Raw genomic sequence first — 22,424 nt, 5'->3', positions numbered from 1 at the left:
AAGTCCACAGCCACTTAATCAAAACCAGTGAATGTCAAAGATGAGGAATAAATAAAACCATAAAATTAAAAGAAATCAGTCTGGATGGAAAGCCAAGGAGGCCACGTGCCAGGAAAGTGAGCTGCCTGCCAGTTTGGCACCGAGTGAATGCTTGGCCTGTTGAGATGCAATGCTGGAGCTGGGCACGCTGAAGAGGCACTAAGCATCTTCAGGGGAAAAGGAGAGGCAGGGAGCAGGACAGGGATGAGGACCAGACAGAGCCTGAGTGACAGACGAGCCCCAAACACACACTTGAGCATGGGGATGGGTGTGAGGGAGGATTTAAGGCATGTCCCCACCAGGGACCTGGCTGGTGTTTGTCAGCACAGCCTCGTAAATGACAATGGTGCAGCTGCTGTGGACAGGCTCCTGCTGAAACCAGAGCTGGAGCTACACAGAGCAAGGAACAGTCCCCAGCAGGAGTGGTGAGGGCACTGGGCTGTGGAGCAGCAGGAAAGGGCTCCCAGCAATCCAGGGAGCAACTGGACAAGGAAGGGAGGGACGCAGCCAAGAGCAGCATGTAATGCACCAACCCCGAGAGTCAGATGTTCAAAGGGCAGTGAAGGCCCCAAACCTCTTTCCCTGTGCAGGAACAGGACATCCAAATCCTCACTGAGTGCTGCAAGGGGGGTGCAGCTTGTTCCCAGCAGGGCAGCAACACCCGGGCTCCTGCCAGAGCAGCAGAGGAGATGGGGAGCCCATGGATGCTTCCCCTGCTCCCCACCGCTGGCAGCGAGCGCTGCCCGGGGGCAGGGCTGCTTCCCAGGCTCCAGCCTCTCCTGGCTCCTCTCCCAGCTCCCAGGACATGGCAGAGAGCAAACCAGCAAACCAGCAAAATTCTTGAAGCCCAGTGCAAGGAGCCTGTGGAAGGAGAGGTTTCCCTCTGGTTTTACTTTCCCTATTTTTCAGGGTGCGAGTGCTGGGGTTGGGGTGCAGCCTCTCCCCATGGCGGCTCCCAGCTCCAAAAGCTGCACCCAGCAGATTCCTGGCTGCATCCTGGGATGGGGCTGCAGGGACTGGTGGAAATGTGCTGCTACTTTGTGTCTTTGCTGAGAAAAAGAAGAGAAATTGGATCAGATGAGTGTGAGTCTGATCTTTCAAAGATGAGGCTTTTTCTCCTGACAGTCTCATGTTTTTGTCCACGCACTTCTGGACACCAAGGCTGGACCTGGTGAGCTTTTCCAGCAGGTTTCTCCTAAAATCCCCAGCAGGCTGCTCCACTGGCCCCTGCACATCCCAATCTCTGGCCATCCCAGCTGCTCCCTGCTCAGGGATCAGGCTCTTGCAGCCCTCCCTCCCCAGACTGGGCTGCCTGTGAGGCATTGATGCCTTTCATTCACTAACCCACACAGGTAGAAGATACAAAAGGCAAACACGGGCTCGGTGCTCTGTCCCAGATCTGCTGGGTCCTCTGGGCACTGCCTGCCCAGCTGCACAGCATCCCAGCTCAGGAGCTGACAGGACAAGTGAAGGGTAAACAGAGCTTTGCCATGGAAACATTTGTTCAACAAAGAATTGCAAATTTTCATGGTGAGTATCTGGTTTCCTCCAAACTTAATTGTTGTTGTTTCTGAAAGCTGCCCAGCCAGTCTGGATCTGGCTTTCGTGAGCATTTTTTTTCCCCCTAATGCTTCATTTTCAGCAACTAGGATCTCCCTGCTCTTCTTTTATTATTTTTAACTTTTTTCTTTACTTTTCTTTTTTCTTTAGGTTTCTACCCTTTTTTTTTTCAACATAAATGGAGGCAATGGCAGCTCTTTTGGGCTTTTCTGCAGGGCACAAACTCTCTTTGTCCCTGAGAGGTTAACAGTGATGATCATAGAATCACAGAGGGGTTTGGGTGGGAGGGACCTTCAAGGTCATCCAAGGGCAGGGACACTTTCCAGGGTGCTCCAAGCCTTGTCCAACCTGGCCTTGGACACTTCCAGGAGTGGGACATCCACAGCTTCTGTGGGCAACCTGTGCCAGGGCCTCACCACCCTCACAGGGAAGAATTTCTTTTCAATATCCAATTAAATCTCCCCTCTTTTGATGATGGGTGACCCAGGATGGGACACTTGGATTTTTAGGTTGAGAGCTTGAATTGGAGAGGTGGCACTGAGCAGCTGCACTTGGAAGTGGGGGAAATTCCAGGCTTTTCACAGAGCCAGCAAGAAGTGGTGATGATCCAGGGTTAAGCTCCTGAAGGACACGTTCAAGCACAGAAGGAAGGAAAAGCTCACGTCCGACTATCCAGAGGGAGAGAAGAGATAATTCCTGCAGGGTGCTGGGACAGCGGGATGTCCCTGTGTCATCTCACTCCACCCCTGTGACCCAGCGCTGCCTTTTCTTGCTCCATCAGACCATCCAGCTGGTGTTTTCTTGCTTCACTTCGCGTTTCTAAGCAGTGGGGAGGGGAGGCACGGCGTGTCCTCCAGGGATGTGCCCGGGGAGGCGGCGGTGACAGCAGGTGGCACTGCAGCCCCAGGAACGAGCTGATCCCGCACTCCCATTCCCACATCCACACACATTCCCACTTCCATGCTCCCTCTCCTGCACTCCCACTCCTGTATTCCCACCTCTGCACTCCCAGATCAGCGCTGGGGCACAGAAGCCTCCCTGGCACCCCGCAGTTTCACCCACACCACGCAGCAGAATTTGGGGTGCTGTTCCCAACCCGTGCCCGAGCAGGGTGTCCAGGGAACGCCTGTGCAAGGTGAGGTTTTGGTGCAGGGAGCCTGGGAGCCTGCTGGAATAGAAGAAAACACTTTGGTCACCTCTTGGCCCCTCCAGGATAAGACCTGGAGCAGAGAAGCCTCATCCTGGCTCTGGCAGTGGTGGCTTTTTGGGATGCAGGAGGCTGGACGTGCCTGCTGCTTGTGCACAGGGAAAGCAGGAGGAGGGAAGCAGAAATCAAGGCAGGCCGGAGAAAGTGCAATCACCAGCCACTGCAAACCTGGAGGATCCAGGCAAAGAACCCGACCTGCTGTAAAACTGTGACTGTGAACACAGCATTTAAAGAAAACCCAACATCCTTCCATGAACTGTACTGATTTATGCCAGTAAATTTATACCCATCTCTCCAGTTGTGCCTGCTAAGAATAAAACCAGGGATGCACCACAGCCTCTGTTCCCATCCTGTAACTCCTCTGTGAGTTCAGGCTTTATTTTTAGCCCGGCTTCCTCGGGGCTCTGTCTGATCTAATTTCTCCCGGGAGAAGATTTTTTCTGCTAGATGCCACCCTCCTGCTGGAAACCCCCAGCACTGCTGAAGGGCTTGACCTTTTCAAGCAAATTGGAAAGATAAATGGGTCAAATCTGGGGAAAAAAAATTGGCAGCCAAATAGAGCAAGACCTAAAGGAGCATCATGGGGTCAGACAGACAAGTGGCACACAGACATTGGAGCAGTGGCTCTAGGAAAGGCAGGATTACTGGGGGAGGAAGGAAAATGGGTATTTTCCCTCTTTCTTGCTTTGATTTGGCTGCTGTGTCCTTGCCAAGCTCTTGGTGACAGACCCTCAGGCAGTTTTCTGCAGGGCTCAGTGCTGGTTCCTGGTGTTTGGTCCTGTGATGTTGTTTCTGGCCAGCAGTGGGTTGAGCTCATGTCTTGTAATTATTGGGTGGGCTTGAGGAGACCACTGTGGCTTCCGATCTCTCGGGGAAAGAGAGAAAATAAGCAGGATTAAGGAATTTCAGAAAATTACAGGCGTTTTCATTTCACATGAGCTTTGCCAGGAACACCAAGCCCTGGAGAAGGACAGCCACTGCAGGACACGCTGCCCATGGGCAGGAATAAAGGACTTTGTTTCTCATCAGCCACCTAAAACACTGTGAGTGCGTGGTTTTGTGTGTTTTTGTGTGTTTTTATGTGTGTTTGTCTGTGTGTGCACATGCAGCCTTTCCTGGGCTGGCAGTGGCCCTGGGAACATGACACCTCTGCAAGATTAAAGGGATCTATTCCATCTGCAAGCAGAGTTTTACACAGATTTCTCTTTTACAGCAGGATTGCTGTAACTGGAGGGACCTGGGGGATGAGGAGAGATGTCAGAGCAGGGGGAGCACTGGTTTTTACTCGTTTTTAGCCAAGCCTGTCTGCTGAGGTGATAATGCCACATGTGCAGCCCAGCCCACCCTGGCTGCTGAGCTAATCCCCTCCTAGCTCACATGGTTTCTGCTGCAGCAGGGAGAGACGGATTGTCAGCTACGAATTCCCCTGGAAAATCCCAATTGTGAGGCTGCAGCAACTGAGCAGGAGTCATAGGAGCACACATAGCCCTTGGAACTGTTTTTACCAGGATCTTTGCCCTTGGTGTAGGAACTTGGCAAGGGGTTGGGGGCCCAGCTCCCCAGCCTGTCTCATCCACCCCCCGCTCCCCAGTGGAAATTTCTGCTGTACATTCACTCAGCAGCATTTAAAATTTGTGAACACTCAGTACATGGTGCTAAATGTGCAAAATAAACCCAAATGCTGTTTCAGGTGGTCATGTATTGTCTTGCTTCTTCTTCAGGGTACAGGATGTGAGCATCCCACTCCCATCTGTGTGAAAGGAGGTTCAATTTCCAGCATCACCAAGCAATGCCTTGCTGCCATTTATCCCAAATATCTTTTTTTTTTTTTCTTGAGAAAAGGACGTTCAGAGCAGGTGGGATCTAATCAGGCAGGTGCTGAGGCACATGCCCCAAACCACGGCTTTTAGGACTACAATAGAGAAAAAAAATCCCCACTATCTACTTTATAAGTGCAAACAAGGATCTAATCCTGCACATCTTGCTCCTGGGAATGGCTTATCAGGTGAGTTGTTGCACACAGTGGCTCTATCAGGTGCATTTATCTCTCTATGTACATGTATATGTACAGGAGATGTTTATGTATTCTGTCTCCCACTCAGTGTAGACATTAATCATGTGCTGCTCCACCCAAAAATCCTTAAAAGTGGCGATGGCTGCTTCCACTGTCACTCCTGTGTCTCCTATTTGAGGGTTTATTGCACCAGAGCTGCCAATTGCAAGTCCCCAGACCCTAAAAAAACCCCAAGCTGTTCTCACTAAAAACCAGTGAGGTTTGGACAAGAGCCCATTGCTTTTTCTGTGATTGCTTCAGGCAACAATTGTCATGCCATGGGGACATCTCAGCCCCGGGGTGGTGGCCTTAGCTGGCATCCCATGCTGCACACACCCAGCACCCCCCTGAAACCCTCCAAGGACCTCTCTCTGCCCCTCTCCTCCTTTCTGCTAAATAACCCTGCGATTATTTTTCCACATGAAAGTGCCCCGGTGTTCAGGTGGACAATCTGACTCCGGCTGAGCCGCCTGGAATCCCTGTGGTTTTGATTTTCAGCAGGGAACAATCTTATCAGCGCAGATTGTACACAGAGATAGGGAGCCCCGGGGTAGGGTTGCATAAGCGCAGATTGCCTCAGCCGGGATGGGGAAGGCTCTGCTCGCTGTATTTATTTGTTTTCCCCACCGCGGGTTTCAGGTTCTCCCGGTGACCATCATTTCAGCTTTCCTTCCCTGCTCATTGTTTGAGCCTTCCTCATGGATCACTGGGCAGCAGGTTCGATTTAAATCTGCCCTCAGCCCCCAGCCCCTTGCGTGTTGCCTTGAGAGATTACTTGCAAGTAGGGTTTTCATTTTCCCCATCTCACTACTCTGTGCGAGGATGGGTCCCTGTTTGGGGTGGGTGTGATTTGGATGTGATTCCCCCCATCCTCGGCACACCCATTTTGGCCTCTTCCTCTCCTGCCGGCTCCTCTTTCAGACCTGGCAGCTGTGTGGGCATGGCAGAGGCAGGATATTCGCTTTGTGGAGCCACCAGCAAAGAGCTGTGGCTCCCTAACCCTGGCAGAGGCCGGGGGTGAGGACAGAGAGGCATCCTGAGCAAAGCCAAGCCCCAAAACCTCACCCAGAGGGGCACAGGGGGGTGCAGACCCAGGCACCCAAGGACACACACCCTGCAGTCCCATCCCATGCCACAGGATGCTCTGCTGCCAGGACAGTCCCCTCCTGTGCTGCCCAAGGACACAGAGTGGCAGAGGCTGAATGCACCCGTGAGACATCCATGCTGGGTTTCTGGGAGGTTGCTGAGGCATGGTGCAAAAAATCACGGTACAAGTCAGGGTTTGTCCTTTAGGAAATGTTTTAGGTTTGAAGTTAAACCTGCAGCTGCTGCAGAGCCATTGTGGTGTGCACCTCAGACTCCCCTTGGCTGGGGGAACATGTTATGTCTCAGTGCTATTCACAGCTTTGGCTCCTTTTTCCTCTTTTCCTTCTGCTTCAGAGGGTTTTGACAAATCCCCCTCGTACTGCTGCCTTCAGATCATGCAACATCACCTCTTTTTTTTTTTTTTTTCTAATCTAGGGTAGATTAGCAAATTTGACACATCCATAAACTAGAAGGGACCCTGTGATGAGCTGGTTGGACATTTGGTGCACTGTGAGCCTGGATCAAGCCTGCTAAACACCTCCCTCAAAGTCATCACCGTGTGGGGGCTCGATTCTCCTCCTAAAACTCCCCTGCAAGGCTGGAATTCAGCCCTGAGTGGGAGCAGACTGGAGTGGGGGGTGGGGTGCTGGCTGCTGACCATCCTCATCATCAGCAGCACAGGCTTTGGCCACATCACTGTCCCCCAGTGCCAAGTGCAAGTCACACAGGCAGCAGCAGAGCCCCAAAGTCCCTTTGCTGAAGGTCTGAAGGTCTCCTCCAGCCCAGCCCTGCCTGTTGGGGAGTTCAGAGGCAGCGCAGAGCTGGGAGTCTCTGACCAAGCCTCCTGCAGCTCCCCATCCTCAAGCCCTGCTTTGCCTTTGCCCTTCTGAGGGCTTTTTGAACCCGGTCCAAGTCTCCCTTGGGATGTGGAGGGCTCAGAAGCAGATCCTGCACACAAGGGCTGTGGCTGGTACAGCCCCAGGTGGCATCAGCCCCTTGGCCTCTTGCTGCTCTGAGTGTGTCTGTGCACTTCAGCAGGCACTGTATCTCCTGGGAACAGCACAGCTTCAGCACCCCCACATCCTTTCCCTGTGCTGTTCCCTCCAAGAAATGATCCCACCTCCCTGTCAAGCACCTCCTTGGAGATGTTGCCTCGAGGGGCGCTTTTGAAAATAGAAATTCATAGAATCACAGAAGTACAGAATGGTTTGGGTTGGAAGGGATTTTAAGGACTGTCCCATGGGCAGAGACACCTCCCACCAGACCAGGCTGCTCAGAGCCCCATCCAGCCTGGCCCTGGACACTTCCAGGGGTGGGGGATTCCTCCAGGCTCAATCTTAGCCTCTCCCCCTCCCACAGGGCAGCAGTGATGTGTGTCCCAGCCTGAGCTGTCCCAGCAGTGGAAAACCACATGCTTCCCCCACTGTTCACCCAAGAGACTCCAAACACACGGGGGTGGCTGGAACAGGGCCCAGCATCCCCATCCCAGATCCGCTGAGAAGGGCTGTGAACCCCCAGGGGTCCTGTTTGCTGACAGGGCTGGAAGCCACCACAGCAGGGGACAGAATTGTCCCCTGCAATGAGCACTGCTGAGCCTGCACAGCATTCCCAGCTCCTGCTCACTTTGGTGCTGCTCCTGCAGGAAAGCTCTGCTGGGTGGGCAGAGGGCAGCTGCTGGCTGTGGAGACTCAAGCAGCCCCCAGCAGGATTCCTGGGTAAATCCTGCAGTTCCTTTGTGCCAGTGCCTCTGCCCAGCCTCAGAAGGCTCCCAGAAAGGGAGCATCAGTTTCTAAACTGGATTTATTTCTCTCTTGAACTCTTCCTCTTCGTGTTTCTCTGCCCCAGGACATTAGGCACAGGAAGATCTCAATTCCCTAAATACATCTCTGATTTGCTCTAGGATGGTGCTACCCTTGTGTTGAATGAAGCACTCACTATGTCTGCCAGCATCCCAGGCACTGCCACAAAATCCCTCCTGTGCCCTCCTGGACAGAGCTGCAGGTCCCTGTGACACCCAACACCCCACACAGGGTGGTGAGAACAGGGGTGGGGGGACACAGGCTCCCTTTGGGGCTCAGGAGAAGCACTCTGGCAGTTTGCAGATGCAATTTCATTTTTCAATTGTTTCCAATTTGCTTGAGGTTTTTTGTTTGGTGGGGTTTTTTTTTCAGTTTTAGAAAAGAGACCATTTCTTCAGGGAGTGTTAGCCACAAGCCTCATTTGGCATTGTTTTTTAGTCAATTGGTTTTGTCTCGTATTATTAGGAATATTGTGTTACATAATGATAAGCTGTGGTGACTTATGATGGGGACTATAAAGGGAGGCAGCGTGGGAGTGCAGAGCCCCATCACCTGCCCTTGCTCTGACCTTCAGCAGGTCTGTCATCTCCCCAGGTCTCAGATTCCCCTCCTGTAAAACAGGGCTGATCCATGCCCCAGCTATTATCCTAAAAGCTTTTCCATCCTGAAGCCAGAAAAAGAAGAGTTTTTCCCCCTTTCTTCCATCCTGAGATGCAGGCATGAGGATTTCCCATAGCTTGTCTACCACAGCTGAAATTCATCTGAGTCTGAGCAGATACCAAAGCATCTCTGGCCCTGCAGAACTATGAATGAGAATGATGTGGATGAGAAGCTAAGACAGGAATGAGGAGTCCTCTTCCCACAGAGGTATTTTCCAAAAGCACTGGACAAATGAAAACAGGAAACCGTAATTGAACTAAATCTGCCTCTTTAACCTCATTATTAGGATTGGGATTATATGCTTCGGAGAAAGTTCAGCCACTGTTTAAAACTTGGGAGATGTGGATGAATGTTATAAACCACAGGGAGAGAGGGAATGTCCCTGCACTTGGTGAAAAGTCCAGCTGGAAGGAAAGACAGGGTGGCACGGGAAGGGGCTTCAGCCTGGTGCCCTCCTTCCAGGCAGCATGAAGCTGCAGTTGGGGTGAGCACTAAAAACCTCTGGGGAGCCTGGTAATTTGCTCTCTCTGCCTGAAGATTAAAGGAAATTTTCCTCTATTTCCATATTTAAAACTGTGTCCACATCCAGCTGGGAAAGACGGCAGTGGCTCAGGTTGCTTTGCACCCTGCACCCAACCCCTGTGGATCCGGCCTCTGCCACCCCTGCTCTCCCCACACAGCACCTGGTGCCCTCAGAAAACCTGACAGCTTCAGCCCCAACAGGAAGAGCTAAATCCATCCTTGGACACGGATTGGCACAGCCAGGATGTGCAGGCTCTGTGTTCTGCTGCTGATGGTGGCGTGGGGCAGGCTGCAGCACCTGCCCTGAAGGCTGCTGGTGCAGACACCAACCTGCAGCAGGGTCACCCACAGCAAACTCTTCCTTGGGTGCCAAATTACTGACAGCAAAACACACTGGGTGGGCAGACTGAGATTTTCCACCTGTGCAGCATTTGTGAGCTGCAGTCCGGTGAAAAGCAGGAGCAGGGGAGAAGCTCAGAGGTGAAGAGTTATCTCGGGGCATGTGCTGTTTCTTTTAGAGAGACTGCAGATCCAGAAGCACTTCAGGAACAGTTAAACAATTGTTAAATAGTACTTTATCTTCAGGCTGGATAACAGCACACAGGCTGCCTGGTGACAGGCAGCTCCATAAAACCACCTACCCAGGAGAGAGGGAGTTGGGATGCCTTGGCCTGATCCTGACAGCACCACACACCTGGACTCATTCCAGCTGCTGACATTCCCAAACCAGTGTGCTTAAAATGAAACTCCGACTTTCTGGCTGTTCAGGCCTGGTTTGCAAAGACACAGAGCACAAACGTGCCACATCTTGGCTCTGGGCTCTTGGAATTGCAGCTGGGGATGTGCAAGCTTTGGGAAGCCAGGCCTGGAAATGTTGGACTTAAATCCATGGGCTGAGCGAGCATCCACTCCTCACCAGCAGCTCCTGGGGAGGATTTGCCAGCACATGGCCCAGGACTGTGGGGACAGAGGGTGGCACTCGGGGGGCTGGTGGGGAAGGGGAGGGGGCAGGAGCTGCAGCAGGGCAGGGGCAGAGCAGACGTGTGCTTTGGGGACAGCACAGCGCTGCCTCAGCGTGACCCAGAAATTAAACAAGAGAGCAGGGGGCTGGCTTTCTCCTTGGGTATTTGCCTTTATACACTGAATTTCCTGCTTGGGGAATTCTAAGTGCACCCCACAGCCCTCCTCAGGCTGTCCCAAAGGTGGGGATGGGCTGGGAGCAGCGGGCTGACTCCGATGGAGGAAGAAGCGCTTACGGTAGAGGTGACCTTTCTAAATCCCTGCCTTGGACAGACATTTCCAATAAGTGCTGAAGAAAAGCCTGCCAGTTCCAGCTTTCTCAGCCTGCTCTCCATTTTCCTTCCATCCTCTCCAGGCTGAATTTAATCCGAGAAGGTTCCTTTGAGCTTTTGTGTGTTGCTGGGGGAGATGTGGGCGCACGAGGGATCGCGTTACAACTTTCATTTCCTGAAATGTTTGAGGGAACATCCAGGGTTTTATCCACACATCAGGCAAAGTTGAGGGCTCGGATTTCAGGTCTTGTCACTCAGCTGTCACCAAACAAATGAGCCTCTCAGAGCTGGAGACGGAGAGAGCTACCTGCTATTCATGACCCCGAAAGCAGGTGATCACTCATGGGAAAAGCAGGTAGAATTAATCATTTTGCTGTTCTCCGTTTCCTCCCCTTTTTTGGCTGACCTGGACACAGTGTGAAATCTGTCCTGGGGGTGGGTGAATTAACTCCTTCCTGCCGGTAGAAATACAAAGCAGAGCTAGGTGAGAAAGAGCCTCAGGCTGCCTCCCCAGGCTGGCTGTGCTGTGAAAAGCTTGCTGCGAGGTCAAGCCTGAAGGAGGAGAGCTCAGCAACCTGTGCCTGGCTCAGCTCCAGGGCCTCCCTGCTCCTACCTGACGGCTGGCCAGGGAGTTATTTCCTGGGGGATGCCCTCAGCACCCTCCATCCCTCCTTTCCACCTCTCACCTGTTGGCAGCCTCGTTCCTCTTCCTTTTGGGGAAAAGGAGAGCCGGGGGTGGGCAGAGCTCTGAGGCTGGACGAGCCCGATGCTACCCCCGGTCTGCAGGTGTGTGCTGGAAATGGGGATTTGGGCAAGGGGAACATCCCGTGCATCTTTCCCAACCCTTCGACAATCAACCCCGTCCCTGCCTACACGCAGGAAGCGCCTCGGAGCTGTTTGCTTTGAAAACAACTCCTGGTTTGCGAGTCCTTGCTTGGCTTTCCGCGCCTCGCAGGGCTGGAGCCCCGAGCAATATTTATCCTTTTCACCGAGCCAGTGGTTTGGGGGAAAAAAAAAACGGAGCTGGAGCTTACCCATCCTCGAGGCGTGGAGCCCGCAACTGCTGACCCAAAAAACATCCTTCATTTCCCCGGGGCTCCCCCTTTCCTGCCCGAGGGGCCGGATCACGGTGGGACTGGATGAGACCCCCGGGAGGATTATGAAGGACCCCGGGAAGGGAGGGAGAGGGAGAGCTGGACCGGGGGACACGGAGCGTCCTGTGCTGTCCCCCAAGCTCCCGGGGGTCACTCAGTGGGACCCGCCTCCAGTCCCTTTCCCCAGCCGGGCAGCCGAGCTCGGGGTGGCTGCACACAGAGAGGGGGGCCCGTGCTCCCCCCCGAGGTCGGGTCCTGCCCCTGCCCCGGCTCCTTCCGCGGCCGCAGCTGCGCGCCCCCCGCGCGGGATTTGCGCCCTCCGCCCTTGCTCCCCCATCCACGCCGTGTCCCGGCCGGGCGGGAGGGCCCCGCGGCCCCGGCAGTGCCCCCACAAAGGGCGGTGGGCGCAGGAAGCCCGGCGGGCTCTGGGCCGGCTCCCCCGAGGGGTCCGGAGGGAGCAGGGAAAGCATCCTAGCATCCCGGCCTGGCTCCCCCGCAGCCCGAGCCCAGCAGGGCGAGGGTGGGCACGGATCCGCTGCCCCGTCCCCCGAGGGTGGGGGGTCCCGGAGGGAGCTCAGGAGCGGGGCCGGCCCCGGCGGGCCCGCTGGGGATGGAGCCGGAGGGACACGCAGCGCTCCGGCCGGGCAAGACCCTCCTGCAGAGGGTGACATTTCTCCATGGCCCAAGACCCCGAGCGCAAACACGGCAGCGACTTAAATAAACGCGCACTTAATGATGCAAAACACTAACAGGGAGCACCGGCACCAGCGAGGCCCCGACGGGGCGGGCGGCGGGGCCAGGCGCTCCTCCCGGCCGGGTGCCCGGCTCCCCCGGGGCCACCGCGGGCTAAACGGGTCCCCTGTCCCCTCTGTCCCCTCTGTCCCCTCTGTCCCCTCTGTCCCTGCTCCCTTACACAGCCACCGGCTTCCCCACAGCCTCACTGCAGGCGGTGAGCGTGGGCAGAGTGGCACGGGCTGGCCCCTGCAAAGAAAAGCGCAGCCGGGGTGTTCTGCCATCAGCGTTGTTTAATTTAGACTGTTTAGGTACAATAGAAAATAAACCCGAAAGCACATGCGATTTTTGGTAACAAATACTCGAGACAGGCAGCGTCATCCGCGGGCTCTCTGCAAGCCGGAGGAGAGAGGCGGCGAGCGGGCACGGACGGGAGAAGGCGACGGGGAACTGGCGGGGCAGTGTAGGAGGAAATGGCCGCCGACTCGTATTATTACTATTATTATCCTAATTTTTAGCCACATCGATGCATTTCACCACCGCAGAGGAGAAAGGTGGGGGACGCGGGTCCACGGGAGCCCACTCAGTATCTGCCTCGCACGGCCGCGGTCAGACACAGGCACTTGGTAAAACTCTAATACTGCAGCTTTTGAAATTTTTTCCACTCTTTTTTCATTTTTTCCTTTTCTTTTCTTTTCCTTCCTTTTTTTTTTCTTTTTTTTTTTTTTTTTCTTTTTAATTTAAACTACATCGAAATCTTTTTGGTAAGGCTAAATATGAAAAATGTAAACTTAACTTCCTCTCCCTCCTCCCACTCCGACACAGGGCTCAGCACAGCGGTTTTCCCCCTCTGTCCCCGTCCCAGCTCCTCGGGGACAGGGCCAGGCAGCAGCAGGGATGCGCCGGCCAACCCTGCCCCACCGCGCCCGCGGCGCTGGGATTTGTTTGGGTGGAATCGGATCCAGCAGGATCCGATTTTCTTTTTTTTTTTTTTTCCTTCCCCACCTCCCACCCCCCCACACCTTTTCTTTTTTTTTTTTTCCTTTGTAATTCCCGTTGGGACCAACTCGTTTGAACTCGAAGGGCTGCTGAGGGTTACTGCCGCTCTCTGCTTTTGGCTACGTGGAAAAAAAAAGTCGTGATGATAGTGGGAGACGCTGAGGGGGAACTGGAGCAAGAGCCGAAGTGGGGTTGTGTGAAAAGAGCCGAGAGTCCCGTCAAGAATCAGCGGGTGAGCTGTAAAACCGGGTGCTGTCCTCTATGTACAACCCAGAGCCTCTGTCCCCGAGCAGAACCTCCTCTCCCGATGCTCCGGCGGCCGCCGAGGGCCTTTAGGATCCCAGATCCACCAGGCTGGACGTGAGGGGTCCCAGCAGCGAGTCCTGGAGCTGGTGGCCTTGGAGGCTGTGAGGGGTCTGCGATGCGGCCAAGCCGCTCAGGGAATAGCCGGAGCTCCTGGCGTGGCCGAGGTTCCCCTGCAAGAGCAGGACCGAGTTCTGATCCGGGCTTTGGGGAGGAGAAAACTCTTCCTCGGAGCTGGACATGAGGGGTTTGCTCCCATCCAGAGGCGAGAGTTGGTTCGGTTTGTTGGTGGCCGCGTTGTTGTTTTCCGTGTTCTCTCTGCGGAAAAAAAAAAAAAAAGAAAAATCCCACAACGGGGATGTTAGGGCGGGCATGAGGCGTCGGGGATGGGCACTGTGCTAATGCCCACCCTAAATCCTTCGCGTTTAGTTCCAGCGTGGAGCAGATGCTTCTCAAGGGGGGAAAAATAATCGTAAAAATTTCATAACGGATCGTCCCTATTTCTTTTACCCCTCCTAACAAATAAGTACACTGCTCAGCCCGGTAATGTAGGTGAGGAGGAAAAATTGGAGGAAGGGAATTTTTGAGGGGCGGGTTTGTTTTCTTTTTTTTTTTTTTCTTTTTAAATAAAAATGAAAGTGCGGCCCAGAGACGAGCCGAGTGCGTGGTTTTCTTCGGGAGGCTCGGTGTGGAGGTGGCTGAAGGAGATGCCCTCCGTGGCTCTCTGCCTCCCCGGGGCGAGCGGCCGCTCGCACCGAGGCCACCGCGTCGCCTGCCGGGGTGGCCTCGGTACGGGGCGGCGGCCGGGCCCGGCCAGCTCGTCCTCATCCCGCTCTCCCTCTGCTTCCCCCCATCTCTCCGTCCCGGAGCTGCATCTCTCTGCTCCGAGCTCCAGAGCTACCCTGCCCGACCCCCGGCATCCCGGACCGCTTCCCGGCGGCTCCGGGGCCGCATCGCTCCCGGTTTTCTCGGGAAGGCAGGCAGCGAACAAAGGCGGCGGAGCGGCCTGGAGGAGGACGATGGGGGCTCGCTGTTCCCCCAGGGCAGGTGAGGTCGAGGGGATCTCGGGTGAAAAACCCCATTTGGGTTTCCACGGAAGGGGAAAACGCAACGGAAAAAAAAAAAAAAAAAAAAAAAAAAAAAGAAAAAGAAAAGGAAAAAAAAAAAAGAAAAAGAAAAAAAAAAAAGGAATTTGAAGGGAACCGTGTGTTTTCGTCGCTCCTAACCCATCCGGCTCCGGGTACTCGCCGCGCTCCCGGAGCAGCTCCCGGGGTTCCCAAACGCCCCCCGCACGGTGGAGAAGGCAGCAAAGCGGGGAACGGCGGGGTGGGCACGTACCTCTCCTTCGCCTCCGCCGCTCGGTCCCGTTGCCTCCTGTTCTTGAACCAGTTGCTGACCTGGGTCGTGGTGAGCCCGGTGGCTTCCGCCAGCTCCCGCTTCTCCCGGGGGGACGGGTAGGGGTTGTGGGCGTACCATTCCCGCAGCACGCCCCGGGATTTCTCCTTGAAGCAGTAGCTGGTTTCCTCGCCGTCCCAGATGGTGCGGGGCAAAGGGAATTTTCGGCGGACGCGGTATTTGCCCACGGCGCCCAAGGGTCTGCCCCGCAGCTTCTCGGCTTCCACGTAGTGCGCCTTCAGCCAGAGCTGCTGCAGCTTGGGGTGGTTGTGGGGGGAGAACTGGTGGCTCTCCAGGATCTTGTAGAGCTCGCGGAAGTTGCCGCGGTGGAAGGCCACCACCGCCTTGGCCTTGAGGACGCTCTCGTTCTTGTGCAGGTGGTCGCAGGCCGGCAGCGACCACAGGAAGCGGCCCAGCCTCTCCAGGTTCCCCCCTTGCTGCAGCACCTCGCACACGCAGGCGACCTGCTCCTGCGTGAAGCCAAACGACGGCAGCATCGACATGGCCGAGCGCGGCGGCGGCCGCAGCAGGACGAGGGGAAGGAGGAGGAGGAGGAGGAAGACGAGGAAGCGACGGGCACCCCGCCGGAGCGCGGCGGCGGAGGGGCGCGGGGTAGGCGCCCGCCGGGCCCGGGCCCGGTGCTGATCCCGATCCCGGTGCCGGTGCCGGCCCCAGAGCGGGGAGGCGCTGCGGCAGCCGAGGGCGGTGTGTGGGGCGAGCGGGGATGCTCGTCGCGCCGCCGGGGGGACTTTGTCCCCGCTCCGCCGCCGCCGCGCTTAAAGCGCCCGAGCCCCCGCGCCGCGCTGATTGGGCACCCCCGGCCCGGCCCGGCCCAGCCCGGACAGCCCAGCCCAGCCCAGCCCAGCCCGGCCCGGCGGGCAGAGCCTCGGCACGGGCGGGCGGGGCCTGGCGGCGGGGACACGGCCCCGGACACGGCCCCGGCCGCGGCTGCGCGTCCGCCGCCGCCTCTGCGCGGGTGCGGCCGCGGGGGGAGCCCCGCCGCCCGCGCCCCCCGGGCGCATCTCCGGGGAAGTCGCTGCCGGCGGCCTCTTGCCTTCCTTTCTTTCTTTCTCCCGTCTTTTTTCCGCCCCAAAACTCCTGCCCCCCGCCAGCCGGCTGGCCGTCCCCTGCCAAGGCAGCCCGTGTTTAATTACCTTAGGGCTGGGGGTGAATAAATAACGCTTTAGTGAGGAGATGAATAACGCGAGGGCTCCGTGCGCCCCGTCCTGCCCCTGGCTCGGGGGGCCCGGCGGGTCGGGGCAGCCCCGGGCAGACCGCGGGCAGCAGCGCTGCACCCACCGGCGGCGCTTCAATTAGCCTAATCCTCATTTGCACACCCCCGCTCTAAAGCAATTATTTAAAAAAATTAGAAAACAATTAGGCTCCCTAAGCAAAGATAATCTATTGTCAGCAGGGAGGTGAGGACAATGCGGTGAGATAAGGGCAGGGCGCGGGGGGCTGGGGGTGTCTTTATGGCTCCATTTATCTTTGATTAGATAAGTCGAAGCCCGTATTTTAAGCACACTCCAGAACGCTTTGGATTGAGGAATGAGTTCGTTCGGCGGGTGCTAAGAGCCATCGCGGGGCTCTTTAAAACCTGTTTGTCCTCACTAAGACAGTCGGATTGATTTGAGTTCCCTGCTCCCAGGGAAGCGGAGCCCGCTCCCGGCCGCGGGGCTCGGGGCCGGCGGCGCTGCCGCTGCCCGCTCCCTGCCCGCAGCCTCTGCCCGCTCCACGACGTGGGAAAGGCCGATGTTTTCCTAAATCCGGATTGTTGTTTTTCCCACGTACTCCGCGTCTCGGGGCTGTTTAAATTAAGCCCCTGCCGCCCAGTCTGTACAGCGACTGTACTATGTCCGCTGGAGTCAGGGCGCTTCCATATCCCATGACCATGTGTCTGGTAATTTTCCCTTGCCATTTTATTTTAGTACTTATGATGTTGCAGATGAAGTCTTAAAGAGCTGCAATGTCCTCCCAGAAGGAATGTCTACTTGGAACAGATCCTTATTGACAAGGCAGCTGTGTGGGGACCGGAACGAAGCCTTAAACCCGGCTCTAAAATCAACTAATACCCTAAAGTCTGGAGCAAGTGCGCAGAATTATAAGGCATGGGCTCGCCCGCGGCCGCGTCCTGGAGGAGCAGCGCCCTGCCCAGCCCGGGGGTGGGTTCCCCCATCCCTCATTTCTATTGTTGATTATTTTAAATTTTATTTTCTTCTTTCTAATGAGGGTCTCAGCCCGTGAAGAGCGCTGATCTGAGAGTTTGTAACTTCTGGGTGAGGAGGACAGAAACGCAACGCGGGACCGGGGAAGCCCCTGGGCATTGTAACGAGAGCGGGCTTCTCATGCCCTCACTGTTCTCCTTTTTTTTGTTGTTGTTCTCTTTTTCTTTTTTTTCTTCCTGTAAAAGGCCGACCAAAACAAACACCGCTCTTGACGGGAATAAGCGAATTATCCCGATGCGGCCGGCGGAAGAGCTGACAGACACGGGCGAGGGCTGAGCGGAGGCTTCCTCTTGATTCTCGAGCGGGACTTTATCCTTCCTTCTCATCAAAATTCACACAAGGAGGGGACAGATCCGCCGGGATCTACCTAGGAGTTGCTGCAGGCAAGGACCGCCGAGCATCAATCTTCGTTAAGGCTCCGGGGCTGCTTTTCCTAAAAATTGGGAACGTTTCATTTTGAACCACGGAAAGACGCAAATGTATTTCCAGAACACCCCATCCCATTTAGCCCTTGAAAAAAATCACAAAAGCAGCAACAGCAACAAAAAAAAGAGAGTTCCGAGACTCTCAAAAAATAAAAAATAAATTAAAAAAAATAGAGAAACAAGGCAGATGCGAATAAGCAAAAAGCCACCGAACAACACAGCGGCGCGGAGCTGCTGCCGGCCCCTCTCGGTCCTTCCTTTGCCGCTGGAGCAGGAGCAGCCCGGCAGCATCAGCCCGGCAGCATCAGCCCGGCAGCATCACCCGCTCCCCGCCCGGCCGGAGCTCCCGGGGCTGCCCCGCCGCCCGGGCCTGGCCCTTCCGCGCCCGCGGAGAGGTGGCGGCCGAACGAGGGGGCCTCCGCTGCTCGCCCCCATTGCCCGGGCACCCAACGGCTCTGTTTGTGCGGGAAATTAATTTATTCCCTTAGTTATTCGATGTATTTATACAACGCAGGGCGGGGATGAAGATGGAGCCCACTCAACGCGCTGCGGGTTTTTCCTCGATTTCTCCAGAATATCAAAACAAAGCAGAAAAAAAAGTAAACCAAATACATCCCCCATCTCCTCCCGAGCTTAGAATTAAAGCTCTTCCCCAATCAAAAGTAAAATTTAGTATTTTTTTTCTTTAAGTGTGAGGGTCTGGAGGAAACAAATAGAGCAACAAAATAAAAGCAGCAGCGGGTTTTTAGGAGCCGCTTCTCTTCGGGATGAGAACCGGGGCTAGAGCCGGCGGGGCAGAAACACAACGCTGCCGCTCGCCGAACATTTCGAAGGCGAAATCCAAAACCGGCCCATTAAGTCAATGAGGTTTGTGTTGTAGAGGCTCCTTTCCCATCCACTTGCTGTTCTGAAAAATAGATCGCATTTCGTTATCTCCAGTGAGGATCTGCAACGTGATACCGGATCCGCGCCGCCTTCCCTGCCGAACACGGGGCGCAGGGAGACAGCCAGCTTCCCGGCTTATTCCCAACAATAAAGGATTTGTATTTTCTTTCTCCCCCTCTCTCCCCCCATCCTTTATTATTCTATTTTCTAATGAGGACGAACAAACCCCTCTCCATATGCACCGCTCTTCTCTCTCGCAGGAGCCTCCGGCCCGGCTCGCCTGCAAACCGGTGCGACCTTTAATTACTTGTTGGTAAATTGCCCTCCCGACACCTGTAAAAACAAAGCCGGTGTCCGCGGGGCGGGGGCCGTGTCCCTGCCCGGGCCCCGCGCCCCGGGGTGCCCGCCGAGGGTCCCCCCGCACCCGGCGGGGTCAGGCCGGGCCGGGGCTGCCGGAGGAGCCCGGCCCGGGATGCTGGGGCAGGATAAGGATGAGGATAAGGCCTTCCCGATGTGGCCGATCCCCAGGGCACAAAGGGCTCTTTCTTCGCGCACTTACCGGGACATTTTTCAAAGGATTAGAGGTGATCACGCGTTGTTGTTTTTTTTTTTTTTCCCTCCGAGGGCCGATACGTCTTTCTGTCCCTGTCCCCCCACCTCCACCCTTATTTCCTCCTGCTTTTGCCGTGGGACCCCCAGATCCCGTCCCCCCTTTTCCTCTTCGCTAATGTACCTCCTGGATGCTGATTCTTTTAAGCTACGAAGAATTTCCTTTTGGGAGGTGAAACCCTCCAGCTCCTCCTGTTCAGAGGAAAGTGCTAGTGATGGTAATACGGGGTGACACTAAATAAACAGTTAAAGCAGGGCTGGAAAGATGGAGTTAATTATCCAGTGAGCTACATTTAAACCGAGACCAGGAGGGGCTGATTTGTTTTGGCGCAGGGAACTGAGAGGGAGACGAGCCACCGAGGTCTCCTTGCTCCTCTTTGGTGGCTCTTAAAATTGTCCTTGCTGTCGCCAGCCCGGGGACCGGCGTCTTTTGGCCCGGGTGGGGGAGCCCCCGGTGGGATCCCCGAACCGTGGCCGGCCCAGCCCCGCGGCCGCAGCGCTGGGAGTCTCTGTGCGAGCCGTGCATGGGAGCAGGCGATTTCAGTGGCTCCAGAGGTGATTTTTTTTCCATGTTTATTTGCTTTTTTTTTCCCTCCAGAAGTTGGACAAATTCTCATCCGTGCTGCTTGCCGGTGCCTGTGCTGTCAGGTAAGTCTGCATCCGAGCAGGAGCCCCGCGATGTGTTTTTGTTTTTTAAATTTTCCCTCCTGCTTCTTCCCTCTTTTCGTCCGTTTTTTTTCGCCCCTTTTTTATTTTTTTCCTTCCTTTTTTTTTCTTTTTTCTTTTTTTTTTCCTTTTCCTTTTTCTTTTTCTTTTTTTTCCCTTTGAGAAGTCTGATATTAATAATCCCCGTATGCCCCGCTTTCCGGGTCATTACGGTACTGCTGGTCTCTAATCAATCCTAATGCGATGGCAATTGGAGTCTCTGATGAATGCATCTCAGGTTTCTTGTAATGGCTCTACCACATTTTCCTGGACCTCCTTCTTTAACCTGAGATGCCAGGGGGACGTCTCCGTTCTCAGCTGCTGATTACTTCAAGATGTTTGGGCTGGTGTGGGGAGAGAGCGAGAGAGCGAGGCAGCCTGCCCCTGAATAATCTGGAACTGAATTGGATGAGCCATTTCCTAAATCAAAGGACAGCGGCGGGGTTTAACTCCTTTTCTGCACGGAAGCCTTGCCGCCTCTCCTTCCAGCCGCCCGGGCTGTGCTGCCGCTCCCCCGCGTGTCCGTGACACGGCCGTGGGTACCGGGGCTCCGCAGCTCCCCCCGGCAGCTGCAGCCCCCCGTTCAAAGGGGGAGACCCCCACCATCCCCAGCTGCTCCCAGCGCCCCAAAACCTCTGCAGCTCTGCAGCCCCGGCGGGTCTGCAGCCCCCGCGGGGTGGGATCCCCACGGCCAGGGGGGAAGGGGTGCTGGGATCCCCCCGCGGGCGCGCAGGACCCGCGGTGTCAGCGCTGCGGGTCGCTTCTCCGTTTTCCTGCCTTTTCCCGGCGTAACAGCGTTTGCCGTAACACGGGGAGATGTTAGCGGCAACTTCTGCCTCTTTCTTGATTTTTAAAAAAATTTAAAATAAGATACCGCAGCAGGAATTTGGCTGCGGCGGGTTCGAGGATGTTCCCTCGGGATGCGGCTTCTCCGTGGGAGGAAAACACGCCCCAGGTGCCCCTGTGCAGCCGCTCCGGCATCGGGCAGCGGGATATATCCCACGGCGACCCAACACGCGTGGGCAGCCTCGCCTGCGCCCCTGTGAGACGAGGGCGTGCTGAGAGCGAGGGGCAGAATAATTCTGAAACGAATAATTGAATGTCTCAGCGCCGGCTGGGATGTAAGAATGAATCCCGGCAGAAGAGCAGGGGTGGGTAAATCCAGCGCCTTCCCCGCGGGGTCTGGCCCTGCGTGGGGAGGCAGCAGCACGGTCGCGGGTGGGGGATTTGTCCTGAGGGCGTGGGTGGGTCCCCGCTGCACCTCGGCGGTGCCACATCTGCCAGGAGTGAGTCACTCCAGAACCGAAACAAACCACGGGCGCCCTCCCCGCGCCGTGCGCCCGCGGAGGCGGCTGCAGCCCGGCCGATCCCCCGGGGCACCGCGGCTGGGACACCCACCCGTGTGTCACCCACCCGTGTGTCACCCGACACCCGCCGCGTGTGCGCTCCCACCGACCTGCACACAGCCCCACCTGTGTCCCTGCGTGTGCCCACACCCCCAAATCCACCCGTGGGCACCCCCCACCCGTGTGTGCGACACTCCCCTCTCCCGAATGCACACTCCTCAAGTGGCACAGACACCCCGCCCGCGCTGCCGTGGGCACACACGGCTCACCTGTGGGCACGCACTGCTCACCTGTGGGCACACACCGCTCACCTGTGGGCATACACTGCTCACCTGTGGGCACACACCGCTCACCTGTGGGCATACACTGCTCACCTGTGGGCACACACTGCTCACCTGTGGGCACACACCGCTCTCCTGTGGGCGGACCCCCGTGTGTGCTCCCACTGAGCCATGTGAACACTCCCGCGGCCCCATGTGCACCCCACCCTCACCTGTGACACCCACCCGCACACACGTATCGGGCAGGGAGCTCAGGGCTGGCATGCAGATGGGTCCCATCTGTCCCTGCCTTAGGTGATGGCTAGGACGGGGGCACTGGACATGGGGAAAACTGCAAAAAAACTCCAAATACCCTTTTTTTTAAAAAAAGGAACAACAATAAAAAAGGGCAGCAAGGGTGATTGTTGATTTTTTTTTTCTGGAGTACATTATTGTAATGATTTTCGTGCAAAATGCTTGGGAAAAAAATATAAATTAAATTTTGGGTCCTCTCCAGATCGAGGCAGGCACTTTGAGGTTTCTCTTCCCTCTGTGCCATCCCCCAGCACAAATTCTTCTCCTCACCTGGCCAAGGCGTGACCCACACTGGGAGGAAGCTGCTGCCCCGGGGGCTGTGAGGGTGGCAGCTGGACTGGGGACAGGATTTACATCCCAGGCTCTGTTTGCCTGTGTGTTTTGCATTCAGGTATCAAACAAAAATTTCCATTGCTGGGGGACTGTGCTGGTTTCAGCTGGGCCAAGGGAAGGGGCACCATCACCCTTTGGATGGGTGTGTGTCCTGTGGTGGGTCAGTGGGCACCCACCCGTGGGATGTGGGGCAGTGGGGTCCTGCCTGCAGCCATCCAGTGCTGGGGGCCCACCCTGCACCCACCATCCCTGTGGGTTTCCAAGCTGGCTGCGAGGAGGGGACCTTTCACCTCTCATTAGTGATGCCATCAGTGGCTTGGCAGAGCCGAGCTGAGGTCATGTTACATATGGCACACAGTCTGTTCAGCGCCGGCAACGCCAGCTTTGAAATTTTAGAGAGGGGAAAGGTCACCTTGCGTAAGCCGGGTCTGGGGGTCCTCCGGTCTGTCTGCGCCCTGGGTGGGTCTCCATATGCCTCTGTCGTCGCCAGCCTTGCTCTGTCTGGCCCTAAGAGATGCTCAGCCCGTCTTCTCTTCCTGAATTTACAGGGAATACTTTCTCACTGCCTTTCCTTTTCCCT

General features: G+C 56.0%; 1 protein-coding gene across 1 annotated transcript; it reads right to left on the bottom strand.

Annotated features, from left to right (window-relative positions):
* Positions 1-12,319: 12,319 nt before the first annotated feature.
* On the bottom strand, positions 12,320-15,385 carry SIX1 (SIX homeobox 1). Its single transcript, XM_063399571.1, has 2 exons — positions 14,685-15,385; positions 12,320-13,664 (listed from the first exon to the last, which is right to left on the bottom strand). The coding sequence occupies exons 1-2, from the start codon at positions 15,242-15,244 to the stop codon at positions 13,376-13,378; spliced, it is 849 nt and encodes a 282-aa protein (XP_063255641.1). The 5' UTR covers positions 15,245-15,385; the 3' UTR covers positions 12,320-13,375.
* Between the last annotated feature and the right edge of the window lie 7,039 nt (positions 15,386-22,424).

The sequence above is a fragment of the Prinia subflava genome, chromosome 5 (genome assembly GCF_021018805.1).
Source record: "Prinia subflava isolate CZ2003 ecotype Zambia chromosome 5, Cam_Psub_1.2, whole genome shotgun sequence".
Classification (NCBI taxonomy): domain Eukaryota; kingdom Metazoa; phylum Chordata; class Aves; order Passeriformes; family Cisticolidae; genus Prinia; species Prinia subflava.
Note: the sequence above shows the minus strand (reverse complement) of the source record. Positions and strands in the feature narration are given on the sequence as shown.